The 21812-nt window shown below is 38.4% G+C and overlaps 1 protein-coding gene across 2 annotated transcripts in view; it reads right to left on the minus strand.

Moving 5' to 3' along the window:
• The window catches only part of ATP8A2 (ATPase phospholipid transporting 8A2), a 310559-nt gene that overhangs the window by 95207 nt on the left and 193540 nt on the right, over positions 1-21812 (minus strand). For both annotated transcript variants that reach the window (XM_014879642.2, XM_088159506.1), the window contains exons 28-32: positions 9090-9164; positions 6691-6813; positions 5581-5659; positions 1867-1928; positions 1473-1529 (exon numbers count right to left, since the gene is read on the minus strand). In XM_014879642.2, the coding sequence (XP_014735128.2) occupies positions 1473-1529; positions 1867-1928; positions 5581-5659; positions 6691-6813; positions 9090-9164 (396 nt within the window). The remainder of the gene's footprint in view (positions 1-1472; positions 1530-1866; positions 1929-5580; positions 5660-6690; positions 6814-9089; positions 9165-21812) is intronic.

Below are 21812 nucleotides of genomic sequence, written 5' to 3' on the forward strand. Positions count from 1 at the left end.
AGCAATGGCACAGGATTTAGAAGTATAGAAAAAAGTTGATTCTAAACACAACTGTTGTGCAAATAACAATAATTTCTCTGCAAAACGTCAGTGTTATAGAACTCCAGAATCTACTAAAAGTTATGGTATCTTTTAAAAAGAAGTTTAGAAATGAGGGGATCATGATTATTCCCATGTGACTGAAAAGACACCCATTACATATCCAGGGAAGAGGAGAGAAGAAAAAGCATCAAACAATTCACAACAAAACAGGATCTAAACAAGCTCACATGCTTTCTAATGCTGACTTGGTTTTATGCTTCTCTGGTGCACAAGGGATTAATTTAAGGATTTTTGCATTTTAAACTGTTGATACACAACACAGAACTGATGCATAAGCAACAGTAAAAAACACCCAGATTTTATTTGCAGATGAGAGAATGGGGCAGAAAACATTAACATCTCCCTAACAATTAAATAACCCATACACATAGCATTTCATTTAAAAAATTCAGAACAGATGTCAGCTCATTGATCTTCACAATTCCTCTGGGAGGAATGAAATAAAACATTTTACAACTAACAGAAGCAATGAGGTTAACAAGATCTAAGCCAAACCCTCCAAGAAACTGGTAGAATAAGAATACGTGTCCTCAAAACATCTTAAGTCTTGAGGGCAGAGTTTCTTTGCATGTCATGAAAACTGGATTCCCATGAAGTATCTTACTGCTGTGGAGAAAAAGGGACTCCATCAAAATTTTAAAAATTGTTTCAGAGGGGCTCAGGGAAAGGAGGAGAGAAAGGTGCTGAAGGTTCATCAACAAAGGAGCCCACCACTGTCCCTCACACTCTCTAGAGCTCACAGCCTTGCTGGATTCTGTCACCTACCAGAAACTGAGCACTTGCCCATTTCAAGTAAATAACTCAAGGGAACCAAGTTAACTATTTAACTAAAATCCTTAGTACATTAAGTTTCAAAAAAACCCAATAAAACAAAACAAAACCAACAAAACAACTCAACCAATGTGAAGTCATCACTAATTCTTTTTACCCAGTTCAAAGATGTTTTTAAAGCCCAGTTGTTTATCTGTGGGCAGACACTTTTCATTCCCTATTGCATTAAATTTGAAGGAGCTAGAGAGTACAAAATGTAATTTTCTTGATGTATTTTCTTAAGCAATTGCAGTAGTATATTGATTTAATGCAAAATTTTCCTCATTTTTAAGCAGAGATGTTGACAATACACTTGTAGTGTATTTTAGTGTACTCTTCCCACTTCTGTCAGGCTTCCCTTTTTCATCCCAGATATCGTGTGATCTCCGAGTTCATTCTTCTGACATTCCGTACTTAGGGAGCTTAGCAGTCTACCCTTACATGAAACACCCAATTAAAACTCTGACGTCTCAAATGATTTTTAGTACTTCTTATCTGTGTTAATACTCATTAGGGAAGAAGGTGTGCTAGTAAAATGAAAGATACTGGAAAGTACTTACTCTAGTCCATGCAGTTGTTTCCAACCCGGCTTTCAGACAAACAGTGACTACAACATACTGCAAGGAAAAAAAAAAAAGAAGACAACTGCATTACTAACACTCTCAAATTCCAAGGTGTTCTTGGCCCTATCCCCCCTTTACACCCAAAAAACTACTACCATTTAGGTAGCAACCCAGGAACTTGGCAGGGATGGGTGAAGGACAGAGCAGAAGCTATTATTGGGGCATGTCTGGGAAAAAGATTTAAAAGGAAGAGAGGAAATCACATACACAGCATCAGATCAATTTTATTTTACTCACACACTTTCTTCAGGTTTATACCATTTTCTTGTGGTGAAAAAAAGGCTGGAAAGAAATTCTACCATTCAAAAATTGCTAAGATACATAAACTTACAGTGTAAACTATGTTTCCAACAAATAAATAGTCAACTCCCTGTCCATTTGTGAATACTGCATCTGAAAGAAGAAGATAAAGAAGATCACATTTGTTACCAGTTTATCAACAGAATGGACAAAAGAACAAGGAGATTTTCAGGAGAAAATAACTGGTCCCAAACTTTCCTTTCTGAACATCAAAAATCACTCTTAGAAGTCATGAGGTAATGGCAATGCAGAAATTGTGCTCAGCCAGGCCTCAGACACAGTGCTCAGAGGGAGCACACATCCACAGTCCTGGTTGCCAGAAGCTGGCCGAGCAAAAGGAGAAAGTGTTCACCAGACCTTAACATGTAATTTGCCTGTAAGAGCTGAGGTATGTCACTGTCATTTTTTCTGTTGCTATCTGTCCTGTACTAATTGTCATCTCTAACAATACTTATAATTTGCATGCCTCTGATGAAAAAGCAGTAAAAGGCCAGCTGACTTATGATGAAAGAGCTGAATTAAGAAGAGCAGTGACAGTTTCATCTGTAAGGGACACATATAAACATGTACAATATCTCACTGGAGGTTAGTTCAATAACTGAGCAACATTCAGTCTCTGCCCACCAGTTCTCTATCAAGTGTGCACAAGGGTTCACATTACATACATGTTAATCTGTCATTTGAAAGTGCCAGGCTTGGCAATACTTCAAATGCCATTTAGTCTCTCAGCTCTTGCTGAATCAAACTGGAACACCATGAAAACACATTGAACCACCACATGAATGCCAGTGGAACTTGTACTCACAGGAGTTTTCAAGCATTAGTCAAGCATGATAAGTATTGCTATTTTCACATGTTTTAAGACAACTGCTAGGGAAATAAATGAACAGCAGGGACAAAAAGGCATAAGATAAAACCTTGGATTCACTCCTAAACACATACTGCCTAGCACAGTGAGCTTCTACCATGATGATAGTAGAAGTTATAAAAAAGCTTTAGCTTTCATATTATCCAGATTCTGTACTGCATTAGTATGTAACTCTGAATTTCATATAAAGCGTTAGCAAGTTCTCTTCACAGTTTGGTTAGACAAAACAATCCTTTTCCAGCCTGAGAACCAGGGACACTGTTGCAGCTTCAGGCCCAAAAAGTATAAACAACAGTGAATTGAGGAGAGCAATCTGGGAGGATGGGACTTCATCACCTGAAGGGGTAATTGAACAATTAATCCTAACATGTAAATGGATCAAAACTTATAAAAGTGTGAAAATGTGTGATCTGTCATCCATCCTGGGTGTAGCCTCAGCCAAGCTCTTGTACTGCCCGAAGTGTGTCCTTTGAAGGCCTTTTAATAAATACCTACTTTATTCTTTTAACACTGTCTAACCTCTGTTCTAGGTAGCTCCTCAAGGCATCAATGACAGTAACATTTTGTTAAATTAATTTGACAAACTGGATCTTAATCAGAGGTTGTGTACTACAGGATGAGTAAATTTATAAGCCTATAAAGAAGAGTTCCTGACACCCTGACCTCTGTGATGAAAACCCTGCCTAGCTTACAGCAAAAAAGCCCCTATACATTTAGTCAGTACAGGTAACCCAATCTACTTGTTTTGTTTTGTTTTCCTTCTACCATGCTGCATGTGGCTGTCTCCAGAGAACTGACAGGCTCTGAATATCTTCCAGAAGTTGCTAGTTCTGTATCCCTGCTTTATTTTCAATATTAACTACTAAGAAACAGCAGATAGAGTAGTGACTAACACTGCAACTGGAGCTAAAGCCTAAGACAGCTACCTTAGGAACTGGCTTGGTTTGTAGCCACTGGCATCTTCCTCAGCCCAGCTCCTCCCCAGTGGCTTCAGGCATTTATCACATCATTCACGGACACAACCAAGATTTTACACTCACCCTGCTCTTTCCTCTGGCATCAAAGAAAAACATGAACAGCACTAGGAAACTTAGTCTCCCATGCCAAATGAACGCTCTTGGTGCCAAAAGGCTCAGTTTATTAAGAAAAAGACATGCCTTAACAAATCAGTTTTTCTAGAATAAGCTGACATGACATGGCCATGCTCTAGTACAACATGGCAGTGAACATTTAAATAATAGAATAAATTTTCCTGTAAGTCTCAACTTGTTAAAAGTTACGTATTTTAATGCAGTAAGTTAACGTCTTTATTTTGCAGTGTTTTCCATGACCTTTCACTTTGGGAGGCTACACAGTCCTGAAAAGAATGATTTTTGTTGCTAATGAGAACAGCAGGATGCTCAGTGAACATTCATCTCTGAAGCTATACAAATGCCCATTCATGGGCTACATGTACTTCAGTCTAAGGACCTCGAGAGGTTAAGAACCATCCCAGTGTGAATGCCATATTTTTGTCTCCGGCACTGAAATCCTTCTTGCACTTGGAAATGCAAAGAAACTTGAAAATTCAATATTCATTCCTCTCCAGAAAACAAACCAAGCAACCTATTCAAAGGAACTCAAAGTTACCCTTTGAGCTGGTATTTCAGTCTTATAATTCTAATTGTTGAAATGAACAGCACATTATCTATTTAGGAACTAGAAACACATCTATGGAAGACTATGTAATTTTAACTATAAACACTACAGATGACAACCTAAAATTTCTGCAGTTGAATGTCAAAGAGCTATTCAAGATTAATATTTGTCATAACAACAGCATAACAGAACAACAAAACTCCTCAAATCAAAACAAAAACAACCAAGAATAAAAGCCCCTCTCCCATGAAACAGAACCTTCTTTTAGCCCACGTGCAGAGGAAAGGGAAGTCCCTTTCTCATGTGGTCCATCAGCCAGCGTGTGAAGTTCACACTGAGGATATGATACTGACATTTTAATCAGCCAAGCAGAGAAACATGAACCTAACCCCCACAAGTATCTTTATTATCATGCCTCTGACATGAACATTCATCTTTCCTCCCTTTTCACTTCCTCCCCAATTAATCCATTCTGCAGCTGAGAAGGTTTCCTTAAAAATCAGTGCTGCCCAGGAAAGAGTTTCACTTGTGAAAAATTTATTATTTCAGATAAATATTCTCTTCACCAGCCCTAAATTCCTCATCTGATCTAACCCTCTTTCTTACTACAATCAAAGAACAGATTTCCTATGGTTCTTCCCACCCACACAACTATACTGGAAAGCTAGGTAGGAGCCATATGGGATTTACTGGTCCCCGAGATACCATGTAGTTGCATTATCCTGAAAAGCATGACTTAATAACCCTAATTTGTACACCAAAGAGTCTCATTTCCCCACTACCTCTGACTCTTGATCTGGTTTACTTCCATTCCAGCCAATTCTTTTTCACAGCTGCACATTATGGAATGGGAGGGTTCCAGCAAGATATATAGCAAACTATATAGTTCTAAGGCAGCTGCTGTAAGAATATTATTTAATCAAATGCTGGAATCTCAATATATTACCATAAAAAAATTGGTATTTTGTGAAACATCACTCAGTATTTTTGTAAGACTTCTTAGCAAAGCAGTAGTTTCATTTTTCACCTATTAAAGTCACTATATGAACAATAATTATGTTAAATTAGAATAATTTCTGAAAGCCACTAGACAACCCGCCAAGCTCAGAAGCTAAAGACTATTGAACTGTCTGGCAGCATTATTTCTTGGGACTTGTCACGACTCCCCCCTTCTGCAAACACACTGGTTCTGTAAGACTGAACATCAGTTACTGACGTAAGAAATAATGAAGCCCTTACCATGCTCCAGCACTTTCAGTGGAAACCAGAAAAGAATGATGGAATGGATAAGGGCATTGATGCAGTGACCCCAGAAAACCTGAGGGAAAACAAACCAAGCCATCAGTAAAGTCCAAAACTCTTGACCTCTCTCTAACTCCTAACAAACACTTCATTGTGTAGTTTAGAGTCAGAAAATGTTTGTCCTGAAGTGAAATACCTACACTTCTGCAGGATCTATTTTCTCCTACAATTTCTGCTCTTTCACAAGAAAACGCTGGTCCAGTTTAATCATTTTATTCTACCAACTTGAAGCATAATAGGCAAGTATGCTTCAGTTTAGGATCTTTATTGAAATAAAGCAGACAGATTGAGTTAACTTTGCTTAATTTCCTCAAAGAATAATTTTAAAAGAGTGATTCAGCATTATGAAATGTTCTATTTCCTTTTAATGGACAAATACTTTGTGCCCCACAGTTTTTAACTAGCAGATAATGCAATTTTGCACAAACTGGAGTTTTATGTATTCTACAATTTCGTCTCCAAACAAAGCAATCATACAGCTTCCTTGACTCAGAAGTACATTTAGATATGCTTATTATGGAAAAGGCAGAATACCAAATGCTGGCATTTTCCAGCATTTAAATAGCAAAATAGAGTAAAATGTGTTCTTCAAAACTCAGAAATCCAAATAAGCCAATTCAAATTCTATTTTCCAAAGGAACTAGTGGAACACAGCTATACTAACTATGAAAAAGCACCCAAAGCAGAGAGTGTTATGACAATACACATGTTAAATAAATCCAGGCGATGTCATCATGACTTATCAGTAGCTGTGAATCGAAAAATCATACTTGGATATGAATCTAACTTTGAATCAAAGTTCATGGGTATTTCAGGACCAGTTTCAGGTGAAACCAGTTTTGCAGCAGAAAACCCTTATTTATAAACAAAGATGGTTTTTATTTAAATAAAAAATAATCTCTTGGAAAGAACTGGAAGGCTGAACAATCACTCTCAGTGGTTAGCATAAAGCAGAAGTAACATCAGGAAATAAGTTATTTTCTGACAAGGAAAACCTGAATATAAGAATGCTTATGTTTTTTCTTAGAGTAACAAGGTTTCCCTTACCCTTGTGTTGAAACCATCTGCATTTTGTGTAATTTTGTATAGCTGTGGAAATCTAAGCATGCTATCTTGAGTACACGACCGTTCAAAAATTCCCAGAGTAAAGGGTGGCAGTGCTGTGAAAATCTGCAAGGAAAGCAAATACTAATTGAAAGCAGCTCTTAGTTTTAAGTGTATCTCATATAATGTTTCCTTATCTAGACAAAAGCAAAATTCCCAGAGATTTCAGTGAAGCCTTACTACTCCCTAGGATATTATTTGACATAATTCTCAATGGTCCAAACAATTCCAAACATTAATTTCACTAATTTGTATCAAATTTTGACTTAAGAACAAAATAAACATGAAAGAAAATTCACATTATTAACCAATAAACTTAAACTCAAGAAATTAAGCATCATTAGTTTCTGATGTACCAGCTAACCCAGCGAGGGTCAGACACATCAGACTGCAAAGGAAAGACAATATGCATTTTTACATAATAGTCTTGTGGGAATAGCTTCCAATATAGCTGCAGTTGTAGCCATAATTAGATATGCAATGTACTTAACCACTGCTAAGTTTACAGACAGAGTAAATGTGGAAATCATATTAAAAAAAAAAAATCTACTGAGCAACAAAGGCCATTCTGCATTATGGTACTTTGGGGATTCCCCTGGCAGGCATGAACTGATAGGAACAAATTAACTGCAGTGTGTCTGTGCTACAGGCAGACGCTTGGATGGCCAAGCCTCGGAAGCCTTCCAAGACAGGCAGCAGGACACTCTGCCAGAAGCAGAGTAAATTAGCCTCCACTGACTTTAACATTGCTGCTCTTAAAGTGTTTCCAGGATCCGAGGCAGCTCATTTAAAACTAGCTTGGGTATCCATGTTTCTTGTGGTCCACACTGCAGGCACAGAATGAAAGTAACACCAGGGTGCAAGTCTGAACACTAAACTTCATTCACTTCCTTTTACATCAATGGTTTATATCAGAAACATCACTTTTAATCCCATGCATACATCTATTTTTAACAGTTTGAGAAGTGTTCTTGAAGTTAAGAGGCAGGTTGGAGTTATGAATTGTTTCTAGGGCGTGTACACATTGGAGAAGGTGGGCTGTGATTCCCACCAGCAGCATGCTGGCAGCTGGGGAGCAGACAAAGAACAATGGGGAGGAACAGAGACGAGTGAGAATCAGTAATTACAACCCTCAGTCCAGTGGGAATTGCACGTCTTCGCTCATGAAGTGATAAACCAGATGGCTAAAATGGCAGCAGGCTGAGGGTACAGAACAAGGTTTAGTTTCTGATTACAGAAGATGAATTTTATCCAGAAGCTTTAGGTAGGCTAGATAGATACATCAAATGAGGTTTAAAGATAATAGATGCAAATATCTAAACATGAATGACAAAGACTGCATAACAGTCAGGAAATTAGGGTGAAAGGAATCAAGGGACTGATAAATCCTTGAATAAGTATCTTCAAGTAAGAGTATGAAATCTTATGGAATATGGGGGCTTGTGCCATCACTTTTAAAATTAATGTGACAGAAGTTAAGTGGTTCCATTAATACTACTCAGTGATAATTTGCTGGATTTTTTTGTATTAGCATATATTTGGAATGAGTAAAGAAAAAAAATTAAATTCCTTCCCTGCAAAGAGACTCTTCAAAACTAACAGTATCCTAACAGCTTATAAATGCAGGCACTGGGCTACTCGTTACATTGCAAAGGTAACACTGTCAAAAACACCAACACAGGTCTACGGTATGCTACAGAACTTGGTTTCAGACATCCTTCAGACTTTAATCTATGTGATCAATTACATAATATTACTGATTAAAGCCATAAAATCATATGGCACAGTATGGCACTCTGCAGGTCATGCTGAAAATCAGAAACCTCTCCCAGACTGACACAGCCTGCTCTTGTTTCAAGGGCAAAACGCTGATGACACAGTGATGCAGCTTCTCCTTCTGTACCTAATGAAGCACAGGCCAACCCAAAGCAACTGCATAACACTTCTCTCAGCATTTAACTCTACAGGGTCTGAGAGAAAAAATTCATCGAAACTCAGAGATTAGGAGTATTCTGAGCATGAACTGTCACCAAAATATTTAGTGCAAAACACTGAAAATGCTTTCAAAGAGGAAATAAAATTCTATCTAATATCTGCAGAGTTTTATGCAGGTTATATTAGGCTAAACATCTATTTTCAAGATGTTCTCTCAAATTTCAATTTTGCAATAAAAGTGTTATTTAAAATCTTTTTTCCCTACCTCAGAGTGGATTCAAAATGGCTTTTACAAATGAACTTACCTTTCCTGACATACATCTAGGACAGCTACCTGTGAAAAAAGGGGCACAACAAAATAATACAGTAGTCCCAAGCACTATCAAGTCGAAACAAGCAGCACTTACCACATTGTACAGACCAATGCACCATCGCTCAAATAAGATCTGCCCAGAAAATCCATTAACGAAAGCAAACCAAAGCTGAAAAAGAGACAAGTTACAAAAAGCTTTAGATTGCTCCTGCAGTACACACTTCCATTTACAGTAGAGAAGAAGGATGTGGAATACAGACCACCATCTGGAGACAGACAGATGCTTGTCATGCTATAAAAATAATTATCAGCAGTGCCAGGCAGTTATTTTCAAGTCCTACATTTTAAATACTGGCAGAGTACTCCCTGTTAAAATACTTAGGCCATGGAGAAATTTGCTGTATTTACATCATCACTCTAAAAAAATAGATGGTATCAAACTACTACAAAACCCTTATCGCTGGCAAATTAACATGCTTGAAGCCAGAAGCTAACTTCATTTTCATCATGTTTGGTAAAGACCAGAATTTTCAAGATAACTGTGTTTTGATGGATGTTCTGCTTAACTTGTGTTGCATGTTTACTGTCCCAGAATTACAATGATATCTACTTGTCAGTTACATGATCACGATTATAATTTTACTGTCTAAATGATGCAAACGTTCTTATTTAATAAACGACCTCTTAAACAATTAAAATTGGAAGAGGTCGCAAAATAGGCTGCAGAGTCTTCATCCTTCAACAAGTTTACAAAACACAACTGGACAATCCCTGAGCAGCCTAGTTTGCATCTAATATTCACCCTACTTTAAACAGAAGATTGGACTAGATGGACTTCAAGTTGCCTTCCAACTGAGGGGATTCTGTAATGACACAATCCTAGGAAACAGCTTTAAGCTTCAGTGCATAGGTAAACTCCTTTCAGCATTTCTGTGGATGCAGCTTCTTTGAGCCTATTAATCTTGCTTAAGCACCTTTTTGAAGCACAAACTGCTGTACTGGGTTGGAACAAAGTTTCCTAGTGCACATTGAAAGAAGCTTAGGAAACAATATAACAAAGAAGGAAAAGAATGACCATTTACCAAGTAAATTGGAAACTGGAAGAACAATAGCAGTTTAAGGGTGTCCTGAAAAGGTATGCATGTGAAACCATTAGGCTTTTTAGATAACAAAAGATTTCTGAGAGTTTCTGGCTACAATCCTTTTCAAAATCCACAGTACACCATGTAACTTTGTTCAAAATTAATTCAGTATTGCATGTGAGAACACTCCCTCTAACCACCATTTCAACATATTTTGTGTTGCATTTACTTTACAAGTCCACATTGCACTGGATGCACTATCTTCTGCAGACCAGTCAAGTGATAACCATGCCTATTCCCTTCCCACAACCTGAGAGCCCATGGCACTTAGTGCCAGGTATCTTTTCTGCTACCATTCTGTCACTCATTGGGCAGCACTCTCCTACCAGAATCATTTTTCTCTGGCTCACTAGTGCCAGAGAAATTAGTATTAGTGGCCTAGCAGAACACCTCAGATAAAAAGCAGCTAGCTGTACATCATCTGATCTCTTCCCTGCTCCCACCCAAAATGGATATAGAATAATCAGGGAGGAAAAAAAAAAAAAAAAAAAAAAAAAAGCCCAAACAAACCAAGAAGAAAATGAGACTGCATCAAGACCTACCACTCTTTTCATAGATGCAATATCTAAACAGACTGGCACTCCAACATGGACAGAGGCAACTTCATGGAATGTTATTTGGAAGATTGGGAAGAACAACAAATAGGTTCAAAAAGCTATTCAAATAGGCACTGCTGCAAGACATGAATTTCACATGCTACAAAAAAGGAAAAAGTGAAACCTTTTCACATGATACATGGCTGGCCTATGGAAATGTCTCCCAGATGATGCTGTGGATGCAAAAGGCAATTTGAAAAAAAATCACAGAAGGAAAGCTGGAGACCAGATGAGTCTGCCAGAGAACTACCACTGCTCAAAGACCAGAAACCAGGTTAGTTGAACTCTTATTTCTCTACTTCTTACAGCTATTATATCACCATTCTTGTTTGAAATTAATCATTTGTTTTAGTGAACTCTGATTGTTCAAGTAAGAAACAATAACACTGATTCCAACTCATCTCACTGCACAGTTGGTCATCTATTTAAAATTACTTCCTGTAATTTTTTAAACTGTCAGCTGCTCTTTCGAGTAGCGAGTTGCTATTTATTTTTCACTATATTACTCTGAAGTTCACGCTTTTCAATACCTACTGCCCTTCTTGCAGCTTGTAGTCTACAAGTGCCCTTGTAAGCTTTCTTAAGGGCCAACAGCTTCATTCCTTTACCACTTAGCTGAAATGCACCAGCCTAGCATAAACTGCAAAATATTTCTTAGGTTTCCTTAAAAAAAAGGCCTCTTTCTTCCCCATTGCCAAACATGCATTCAATTAAAAGAGCCTTTAAGCATTCACCTCACCAGCTCTGTCCAGAAAAAGGACAGAAGACACACTCTACATCCCAAGTTTTTATCATCAGTTCTATTGCATTGAAACTTTGAAGGAATAGTCTCTAAATCTCACTCTAAGGACCCAATTAATGGCCCAAAGCAGCACACTGGCCAGTCACACTCTCACCCTTTCAGTGTTCCAGCCAGCTCTACATATCAGCCCTTCAAAAGAAACATATGAAACCTCTTTGGTACAAAGCCTGAGGTCCCAAAGAGAAACCACAATTTATTTGGGGTGCTCAAGTTAATAACTTGAGGGTTTCTTCTAGGAAGAATCCAAGCTTTAAAAAAGCATGCTCCCAGATATTTAGCAATAATGATATAGGCATTTATCATCTCCAGGCTTGCAATTAATAGCAACGATGAATGAGGGCAGCAATTCTAGAAACAATAAATAGCTCACAAATCAGAAGCCTATCTGGCTTAGTTGGCAACCTGACTGTGCTCCACTCAGTTTTCTAGATCCCACTGGGCAAAGCAAACTTCAAAGGTTTGGTAGCAAATGATGAGGCCTTTTATTACATTGGCTCGTGCTGCTTAGGAAACAACTGCTTTCTGAAACCATAGCTTCCCACAGCCAGTCCTCCAGCAACAGACATAGCTGATTATCCATCAAGAGGGTAAAACAAAGCAGCCAGACTTTCTGCAGCTAGCCCATGGCTAGAAGACAAGCCCTAAACCAGGCAAATCTAACATCTTGGATTCTTATTCACATTTCCCAACAAAAATATTAGCAATAATGATGACAGAAATCACAGAAAACTTGGGAAGAGCAGAGCTGTTAGGATGCCTTAGAGACCAGCAGACAGACTCTCAAAGTACAAGTGAAAAACACCCATTCATCAGACCAATTCTTTCTACTCAAGATGTACTGCCCTGCCACAACTGCATGGTGCAGAATTCGCTAAAGACCCTGCTAACACCACATGGAGATGAGTGAATCAATACAGGAGAATACTGGGATGGCTTTGTCTGACTGGAGTAAATAGGTGTTCAGCCGTCACTGTCTTGAGTCTTTTGCAGCATCTTTCAACATGGAAAGAATTTTCCTCTACAGAAAAGCTTGCTCTCTATTTCAAAGGCTGATATAACTTGGATAGGCAAGAACTAACACTTAGAAACTTCTGTGTCTGGCCAATTCAAAACTCCAATTTGAACTCTTTTTCATTCTTCTTACCTGTATCCACACAGGTAAAAATTAGAAGTGAGAGCATTTCCAACACAAGTCTTCAAGCATCACAGGCCCCAAACAGAGGGCAAAAGTTATCACTGTTATGATGCACTGAAAAGTAATGGCTATGCTTGTTTTTTTCCACAGATTCACACTACCAAAGGCCAGCTCACAGAAAGACTGTGGGATACTGTCTCATACTTGCTCAATATCTTCATATCAAAAGTAAATCAGATACTCTGCATAAAATACACATTTATTTTGAATTTAACACAAGCCATAAACTGCCATGCATAGTTTAAGGACCAGCTGCTTGTAGAGAGAGCATGGTATACTGTAATGTCAGCAAAGGGAAAAAAAACCCCAAACCCTCCACCTTCATGTTCATGTTAACAAAATGTACTAAACATATTTGAAGTTGCAACAAGCCATGCTTGACTCGGACTCAGTAAGCTGGTAGGAAAACTTGCCAAGTCTGCCTGCCTTGCCAAGCTCCAGGGGTTTTCAGGGCTCAGCTCCAGTACTGCTATGAACAAATGGACCCACAGTTATTAAACCTCTTCTCTGGCTGGAAAAAGAAATCTTTTCACTTCAACTATTACCTAGCTGCCAAAAAGCTGGAAAAGCTTATTTGTAACTCAACTACAAAATATATACTTTTCTCCCAAGAAACAAGAGGTCCAATTTAAATGTAGAGATTCAGACCTAAGACTGAAATCTGGGCTGATACATTGCTGTGCTTTATTATATCAGATATTGCAAACATGTAGGTACCGTGCAAAAAGAAACTGGAACGTTGCAAACTGAAAGCTAGCCCATGTTTCCTGCCTTGAAGTGTGGTTGCATTCTTTAAATAAGAAACCCCACTGCTGAAGCACTCAATGCCAGCTGTGATGTGGGCACTTTGCCACTAGAGAAAGGGGAGAGGGGAATAAACCAGAGGTCAGCAAAAGCCAACAGATGGTAATACTTGGTTAATATTGACTTCAGCTGCAGGCAAACTGAGGACCTCAAGGTAGAACAGTCCTGCTCTGCTGTTTTGAGCTACATAGCACATCCACCTGCTCTAGAGTGTATTTTGAGAAAAGATCAAGTATTATTTTCAAAAATTATTCCCACTCAAGCAAGTTGGAAGGCAATTTTAATTGCATTATTGCTTCATGCATAATTACTGCAAAATTAATGCCTGAAATAGTAAGAACTAATTTATTTAAGCGCTCTAAGGCACTGGGATAGCAAATCATCTCTATTCTAAATGTGTATATTTATGAAGGCTTGATAATAGACAGCTTAACGAGTACTAGAAATGTTTTCCCAATTCTGCTAAAGGGCACAGAAAGCTAATGTAGTCAGGGTATCAACAATTGCCACAGGCACCAATTATAGCCAGACTGGATGCCTTTACTATTCAGAAATTAGTTAAATTCTCAAAATACCCTCTCTCAGCACACACACATTTTGCACGTTCTCACCAAATAGGCTCGTTTACAGTTTGCCCAATAAAGCAGGTTTGTGTGTCTCCCATGCAGTTCATTAATAATGTATCCTGATTTAAGATCTCTCATTACAGATGTCTCTCTCAACACCAGCCTCTTATTCCTACCCAAACGCTCACAGCCTTAAAATAATCCCTTCATTAGAGAATGTACAGCACCAATTTTATAATGTAGGCAAAGTGTGTTAGTAATAAGATTTGACAGGGTAGGCATGGCTGTCTGAGACTCACTTCATTTGCTAAGGAATATTTCCCTTGCTCCTTTTATTCCCCCCAGTGTTTAATAATTCTTTGCTGAAAACAGATCGATATTTTACAACTGAAAAGAATTTGCTCTAGGCCTGTGCACTCCAAACAAGCTCCTATTCAAGGTTAAAAATCATCTCCAGTCTTCTCTGCCAGTGTTAACAATTTTTTTCAAAGTTTCACGCTGCTTTTGTCTCATTAAAAAAACCCTATGCATTGACTACAATGCTTTGTCAAATAGATACTAGAGAAACCATACAATAGAGGTTTCCTGGCTTTACACAATAATTTATTAAATAAGTCTGAACAGCTGTTATAGCTCCTATTCTATTTCTTCTATTCCTGACTTCATATAGTTTATATTTCAGCATACTAAAGAGCACAGATTTTATCAGCTTCATCTTCCACTGTTTACAGAAGAGGCATACGCAGAAAATTTTACTCCTTCCTTACAAAAATTGTTTTTGTGCCTGCCTCTCCTCTAACTGATCAGCTGCTAATATCCCTCCTCCAAAGTAAAGGTAACATTCAAAAGGAGAGGCAGGCACAGAGCAGAATGGAAGGGGGAGAGGGCAAGAGGACCCTCAGCCCACACTTGGATTCACTATTCTTTCCATTCTGAAGACTTGAAAATAAAGCAAGAATTAGCAAACATCTGGGTTTTTCCCTGAGTGGTTCCCACTAGAGAACAATTATGCTGCTTATCCCAGGAGTTTTGAGCACTGTGGAAATATACTACACCTGCAAATGACAATGCAGCATACATCAAAAGACCTTACCACTAAGACTTAAAAAGATTACCTCTTCCAGCAACATTTGCCTCCAAATACACTAATAAATGTATTTTAAAACATGACAAAACATAGCAGGCTATGCCAATGCTTTTTGTCGGGTAGTGGTTTACTTTTTTTTTTTTTGTTCCTGGAGTTACATGAACATCTAATCAGTGTGCTAAATTATCCTATTCATGTTTACATCACTGGTAAAATGAAGACACAGACCATTAAAGCACATTTTACAGAGCTGTAATATAACTTTTTAAAAAAAAAAATCTTATGAAATCATGTAGAGAAGAGGTAGGCTATTTCTCCATATCTTTTGGTATAAAGTATTTCAAGGACTTAATATTTGTCTAGCACACTAACTGCTGAAGCAAGCCTATGATAATGTGATTAGAAATGGCCTGCTCTGCCAAAGGGCAGATGTATTTGTCAAAAGATGTGGTTAAACTTAGCAATTCTCCAGAACATTTCCCTTTTAGAAATATAGACAGCTCTATTCCAAATTTATTCTTCATCCTACCTTAAGTTTTCTGAAGAAAGCTGACACTGCTACACTAGGATTTTCGTACATATATACGGGGCACCCTTCAAGTCACAGGACTCACATAGTGACTTGTAAAAACACAAATTAAAACCCAACATGGTTCAGTCAAGCCCTACCACGATGCAGACTTACAGCATATCTGCATGACCAAAGGGGTCTAAACCCACAGCTAGAGCAAAGCCACCAGGACCGATGATGCTGGGAATTGCCAATCATTATCCTGCAAAGCAGCCACAGTGTCCTGCTCCGGCTGGGAGTCAGGCTGAGAGGAAACAAGGCAGGACCTTGTTGTCCACATCCTCCTCCCATCCCCAGCTTGGGGAGTGAGGAGGGCTCAGATTCTTGGTTGGCAAGCTGGGAACATCCTGCTAGGCTACACTGTCTGCTGCCGAGCAATGGAAATGCATGCCGTGGACTCCCAGTGCCATCAGCCTTCCTTTACAAAGCAAACAACTGCAAAGAAAGGTTTCCAGTGACATGGACACCATCCTTATGCACACAGCAGCAGTGACTACAGGCTTGGAGTCAATTCAGGCACATTAATATGTCTTTGGGGGGGTGTTTGGTGGGTTTTTTGCCTCTTGGATTTATCTAATCAACTTCTTTAACTGCCCTTGAGTACTAGCACGTCACTGTGGAGCTGAGAAGTACAGTATGACCATTAATAGCTTATGGTATCTCCTCAGCATATAATCATGACAGACTGGTCTTGATACAAGTTTCACAACTGTGTAATTGACCCATATCACACACACAAGATAAGGACATGCTACTACACGGTTTTAAATGATCTGCTGGCTTTTCTGAAGCTGTGTGGTATCTTTAATCACCAATAACATAATAAAAGTGCTTTGGATTTGTTATTCCTAATTTGTTCTCTAGTGCTGACATAAACAAATGAAAGAAAGAAGTTTAACTATTTACATTGATAGGTGAGAAAATGTCAACAGTTTCAGGTAACTTATCCACCTCAAATTCTGCTAAGCACTTGAAGTCCACTAAGAAAATATATGTCCAACAGCAACAAAAGCAGTATTTGGAATAGAAAATTAGGGAATTGTGGAAGAAAAGATGCTACAACTATAACCCAAGTAAGAGCAGTGGAAAGAAAGCACAGAAATGGCTACAAAAACCATCAACCAGTCTGGCACTGGATGTAGAAGCAGAAGGAAAGCCACTAAAACACATACTTCTGTGAGGGAAGTATGATAATGCCATGAGTCAAAAGTGAGGCTAAACACACCAAGGCTCTTCACACCTGGGATGTGCACGGGGGCTCACTGCAACTGTGAATAAAATACAGCACCACAGAATGTAGCAACAAAATAATTCCACACATCTCAGACCAAAGCAAAAACAGACAGAGGTCAGGAGCCATGACAGACATTTAGCCCTAGAAATAAGCACTGAAAATGCAACACACACGCCCACTACCAAACACTGTCTATTTGGGAAGGGGAGAATGGGAACTTGGTAAGGATTTTTATGAATATAGAGGTATTAACCCTTTAGGGGTAAAGGGTATCAGGAAGGAGCAGGATAGGTATTGAATTAAAGAAAGAAGTGTATAGAATGGTATAATTCATTAAGAAAAAGGGCACTACTTTTATTCTTAGTTTTTTTCATTTCATAGCATTGTGTAGCTAGCAGCTTCCGTTTAACCTCTATGTAGCTTAACAGAGTTACCAATCCACATTCAAATGCATTCAGTTATACCTGCATATGACACAAGGAGCAATAGGATAAAAAGCAATAAGGAAATTAATATTCATTCATTGTACTTAAAATATAGTTGTGCATTCTTATTTCCTGGATATGAACCTATGCAATGTGTTAGGTAATCAAAATTATTTAAAAATTTCCAAGGACGAGATGCAATCCCAGTACTGACTGAATAAAACTGAGAGTGACCAAGACACCGACTGTTACTATTCAGCTCCTATTTTATATGACATTTCACTTCAATTCTTTCCCTTCTTACTTTTATTTGCAGAAGTCCCTTATGCTACAGTTACAAATGCAGGTTCACAGACTGCTTTTCTTGTCACCACATAAAGGAATCCTACTGCAGAGCTGCTGAATTAAGTGTAATAGGAGCAGTTCTGTAGCAAGGTCATTTTAGGTCTGGAGCCGCAGTCCCCCTAGATTCCCTGTTATGGCTACGTGAAGGGCCAGGTTTCCCTTGGAAGTCTGTTTTCCCCCCTTCCTCCCTATGAAATAAAATTCAGTCTCTGTAAGACCTTGAATTAAGCTACTTTTATCCAGGAAGTTTATATGAAGTTTCCTGACAGCTTGGAATCCAAGGAAAATAGCAAAATTAGCAATAGAAAAGCCAAACCACTATAGAAAGTGTAGCTCATCTTCTGTCATGCTGACAAGAGTAAACCTTTACAGGGGTAATCCCAGGAGCAGCCCGTGTTTCTCATTACCCACAACCCTATGAACATTTCAGCACAGAGACAATATTCTAGCCCAAAACTACCAGGACACAAGATGCAATCTGAAAAACTTCACAGTATTTTCATTGCATTTGTTCCATTTTTATTAATGCATCCATTTTCTTGGTCAATGGGACAACCTAATAATAGACAGGACCTAGCACTTTGTTTTGTACACAGCTGCTTTTAAACATGCTATCCCTTCCCTTAAGCTTCAAAACTAGTACAACAAAAAATCTGTCCCCTGTTCTCCTTGCCTCACCTCTCACGTAGAAAATACATACAAATATTGGTAACTTAAGTCTACATTTATTGCTTTACATGCTGGCAAAAGCTAAAAGAATTGGGTCCTAAACATCTTTTGCCAAAATACGCAGTACATTGTAAACATGTGCAATCACTTTACTGGTAAATTACCTACTGATGTACTTCTCATACAGAAATAATGTTTGAACTTCTTTAGGAAAGTGACTAGCTTGCTTTCTCTGCAATACATACAAAGAAATTCTTGGGCTGTCTTTAAAGCATTTGCTGTATCTTCTGATAGAGCTGTGTGCAAAGAAAGCCAAAGTTTTTCTTTGCTAGCTAGGAAAAATATCTTAGAGAAGAAAAACCTATAAGCTTACATATAGGAGCAAAGCATTAATGTGATTTCTGAATTCAGTCTAAGATTTCTTTACGTAGCTTTAGGAAGGTCTTGCACACTCACACACAGCATCAAGCATGCAAAAAAGACTACTTCTTTTCATGAATGTCTCTCCTACAAATGCTGAGTAATATGGGAGAGACTGTGGCAAACTGAAGATGTTTGCTACAAACCAGTTCTTAGTTTCACAGCATTTTGCAGATTTTTAACCTGAGAGAGTTAACTTGGACCATCATCTTCTTGCTGGGTGAACTCAAGACAAATGACCACCAAACTACCCCAGATATGGGGCCAGGGATACACCTCTGCTTTCTCTTTTGAACAAGTTCCTCAAAACCACAGTAAAATTATACACAACGAAAAGCTGAGATGACACCCACAGGAATGAAGTCTACAAATGAGGTTTGAGCTTTGGCAATGCTCTAAGGAGCAACTCTGAGAATGAAGATGCATTTGTCATCTTTTACACAACACAGAAAAATAATTATGATGAAAGGCTAGCTACAAGCTTACTTAAAAACTAGCAAATACATATATACTGTATATATGTATATATACCATATACAAGGCTCCAGAGCTATTTTGGACACCAAATAAATTTATAACCCAAGCAGAATTTCCACAAACTAACTAGTGTAAAGAAAACAAATGCTGCTAGCTTCTAATACTGCAGAAAATGGGAGGCAGGGCTATGTGTACAGAAAGCACCCATACCATGATTCCTGTGGTCTAACTGCAGTACACATCCCTTCTACCACTCCAACAGCAGCTGTACTTCAGAACTAGATTCAGGTGCATAAAGGCACCTGAAGAGTACAAGAAGAAAGAAATAGATGCGTTCAATTTCCAAGCCAGATGAATTAAATGCAGGGGCAATGTGTATTTATTCCCTCTTAATGAATTCTTGAGAAAGTGAACTCTTCAGAACACAGCAGAGGCTGTGAAAGACATTCTTCTGTATGGAAACCATGTATTCTGCAAAAACTTGTCCAAATAATCATAATTATGGTTTCCCCCTTCTTGCCTTCTCCCTTCATTCTAGGTAGGGATAGAATATATCTTTAGAAAAGTATCTCTCCCAGGTACAGAATGTAGCAATTCAATATCTGAATGAAGAGACAATAAGACCTTTTAAAAAAACCCAGAAAAATCCCAACAAAAAAAAAAACCCTCACAGCACTTTATATAAATTGAAGGCAACCAGAAAATAGGACTAATCAGCTGTATGGGGAAACTTCTGTTCATGTCATATGCAATATAGAATTTTTCCTCCTTGGAAGCATATACCAGTGTTCCTAAGGTCTTGGTTACTGGAGAAGGGGCTGAGCTCCCTGAAGGAGCACCTCAGTTCCACCAAGAACGGCAAATGCTTGGCATAAGAGTCTCAAGCCAGTCATACCCATTCAAACAAACGGCTGATCCCACCCAGGTGCCTATTTTTAAAAGCACATGTATGCATTCCAAGTCCAGGAAAGAGTATGAACCACACAGCCTCTGCAGCATGTGCAAATATCCTGCTCTGTGGATTTCCTAAGTCTCCTGTGCCTTGCCTATGCAGTAACCTTCGAAGTTCTATTCCTTTGTGACTTTCTTGTTTCCCTGTAAACATCCTGCAACAATATCTTGTTTTAAGTCTGATTTAACCTGCAGGTTTATCCAAGAGAATGAATGTCAGTTGAGGTTACATGTGACATACTGTGAACTTGCCATATCAAATGAATGCTCTTTATTTGCTGAACAGGTGCTTTGGTCTATATTTTTTATAATTAGGGGATACTCAGAGTTGCCAGTACTCAAAATGAATCATATAAACTGATTTCTTCAGGGAAGCACCCTGTTCTATGAAAAATTACCCAAAAGTAGACCTGCCAACTCCTCACTCCTGGTTGCATCCTCCCTTCCAACTCTGGTTCCACCTCTAACAGCATACAGAAGGGAAAAGATTGTACAAGCTTCTATAGAACCTAAGTACATGTTTGCTTGCTGGTGTTTTGTTTCTTGATATGTGAACTTAAGTCTGGAAACATGTAAAACAATTGCACTGTACTTCTGGGGGCAGAGTGGTGATTTCAGTTGGAAGTTGAAATAACTTTTGCTCTGTTTCAGAAGCATAAAGAAATATTTTGACCCTAAAGAGGGCATGTTGATTGTGAGGTAGTTCAGATGATTAAACCCAAGCTGCTGTAGCCTTTACAATAGGAAATATTTCCTAACCTGTCAAATCCTCTTTCCCTCAAGAGGAAAATATTCAGTAGTATTCAATTAGGACATTGTAGTATCTGAACAAAAGGAACATGTGTTCATGCTAGAACCTGACACAAGATAAACAAGAGAGAGGATAACTCCCCAGGAATGACAGAAGGCACTAAGGACCAAACATTTGTATGTCAGCACTTTGCAAAGGTCTTCCAGCCTTGTGCAGCCCAGGAGTTAGAAGTGTCACATGTATACAATGGCTCTGAGGTTGGGGCTTTTCCTCAGTGAGTTATTTTCAGGGTAATAAAACCTCAACTTTGAAAGGCAACTGCTGAATGACAAGATCACTAATGCAAGTAACCACTTGACATCTTAAAACAATCTGAAGAGCTAACATTACAGATGTGAAAATTGACTGGTTACTATTTCTGGGGATGAAGCAAGATTAAAAGATAAATTTTGGGTTAAAAACATTAATTATATTTACAATTTAGCTGAAAAACATGTCGTTTACTAAGGGTAGAGAGTCTGACATGCAAATTCTGGATGCATTTCTGCACAACTGGTTGGCTGTGGCTGCATGTAATGATACATTCTCTATTGTTAAAATTGAGTGAGTGAGACAGAACCCAATGTAAAGTGGTTTAAAATTTCTTCTAATATTTGAGTAGTGCAAGTATAATAACAAGCTTTTCCCCCCACCTTTCAACTTCTGGAGCTAAAATCCCCAAACAGTGAAGGCTATTTCTGACATCCTCTTTTCCCTCATATAGTCATCCAAACTATAAACAA

Source organism: Sturnus vulgaris, chromosome 2, assembly GCF_052056855.1.
Source record: "Sturnus vulgaris isolate bStuVul1 chromosome 2, bStuVul1.hap1, whole genome shotgun sequence".
In the NCBI taxonomy this organism is placed as follows: Eukaryota; Metazoa; Chordata; class Aves; order Passeriformes; family Sturnidae; genus Sturnus; species Sturnus vulgaris.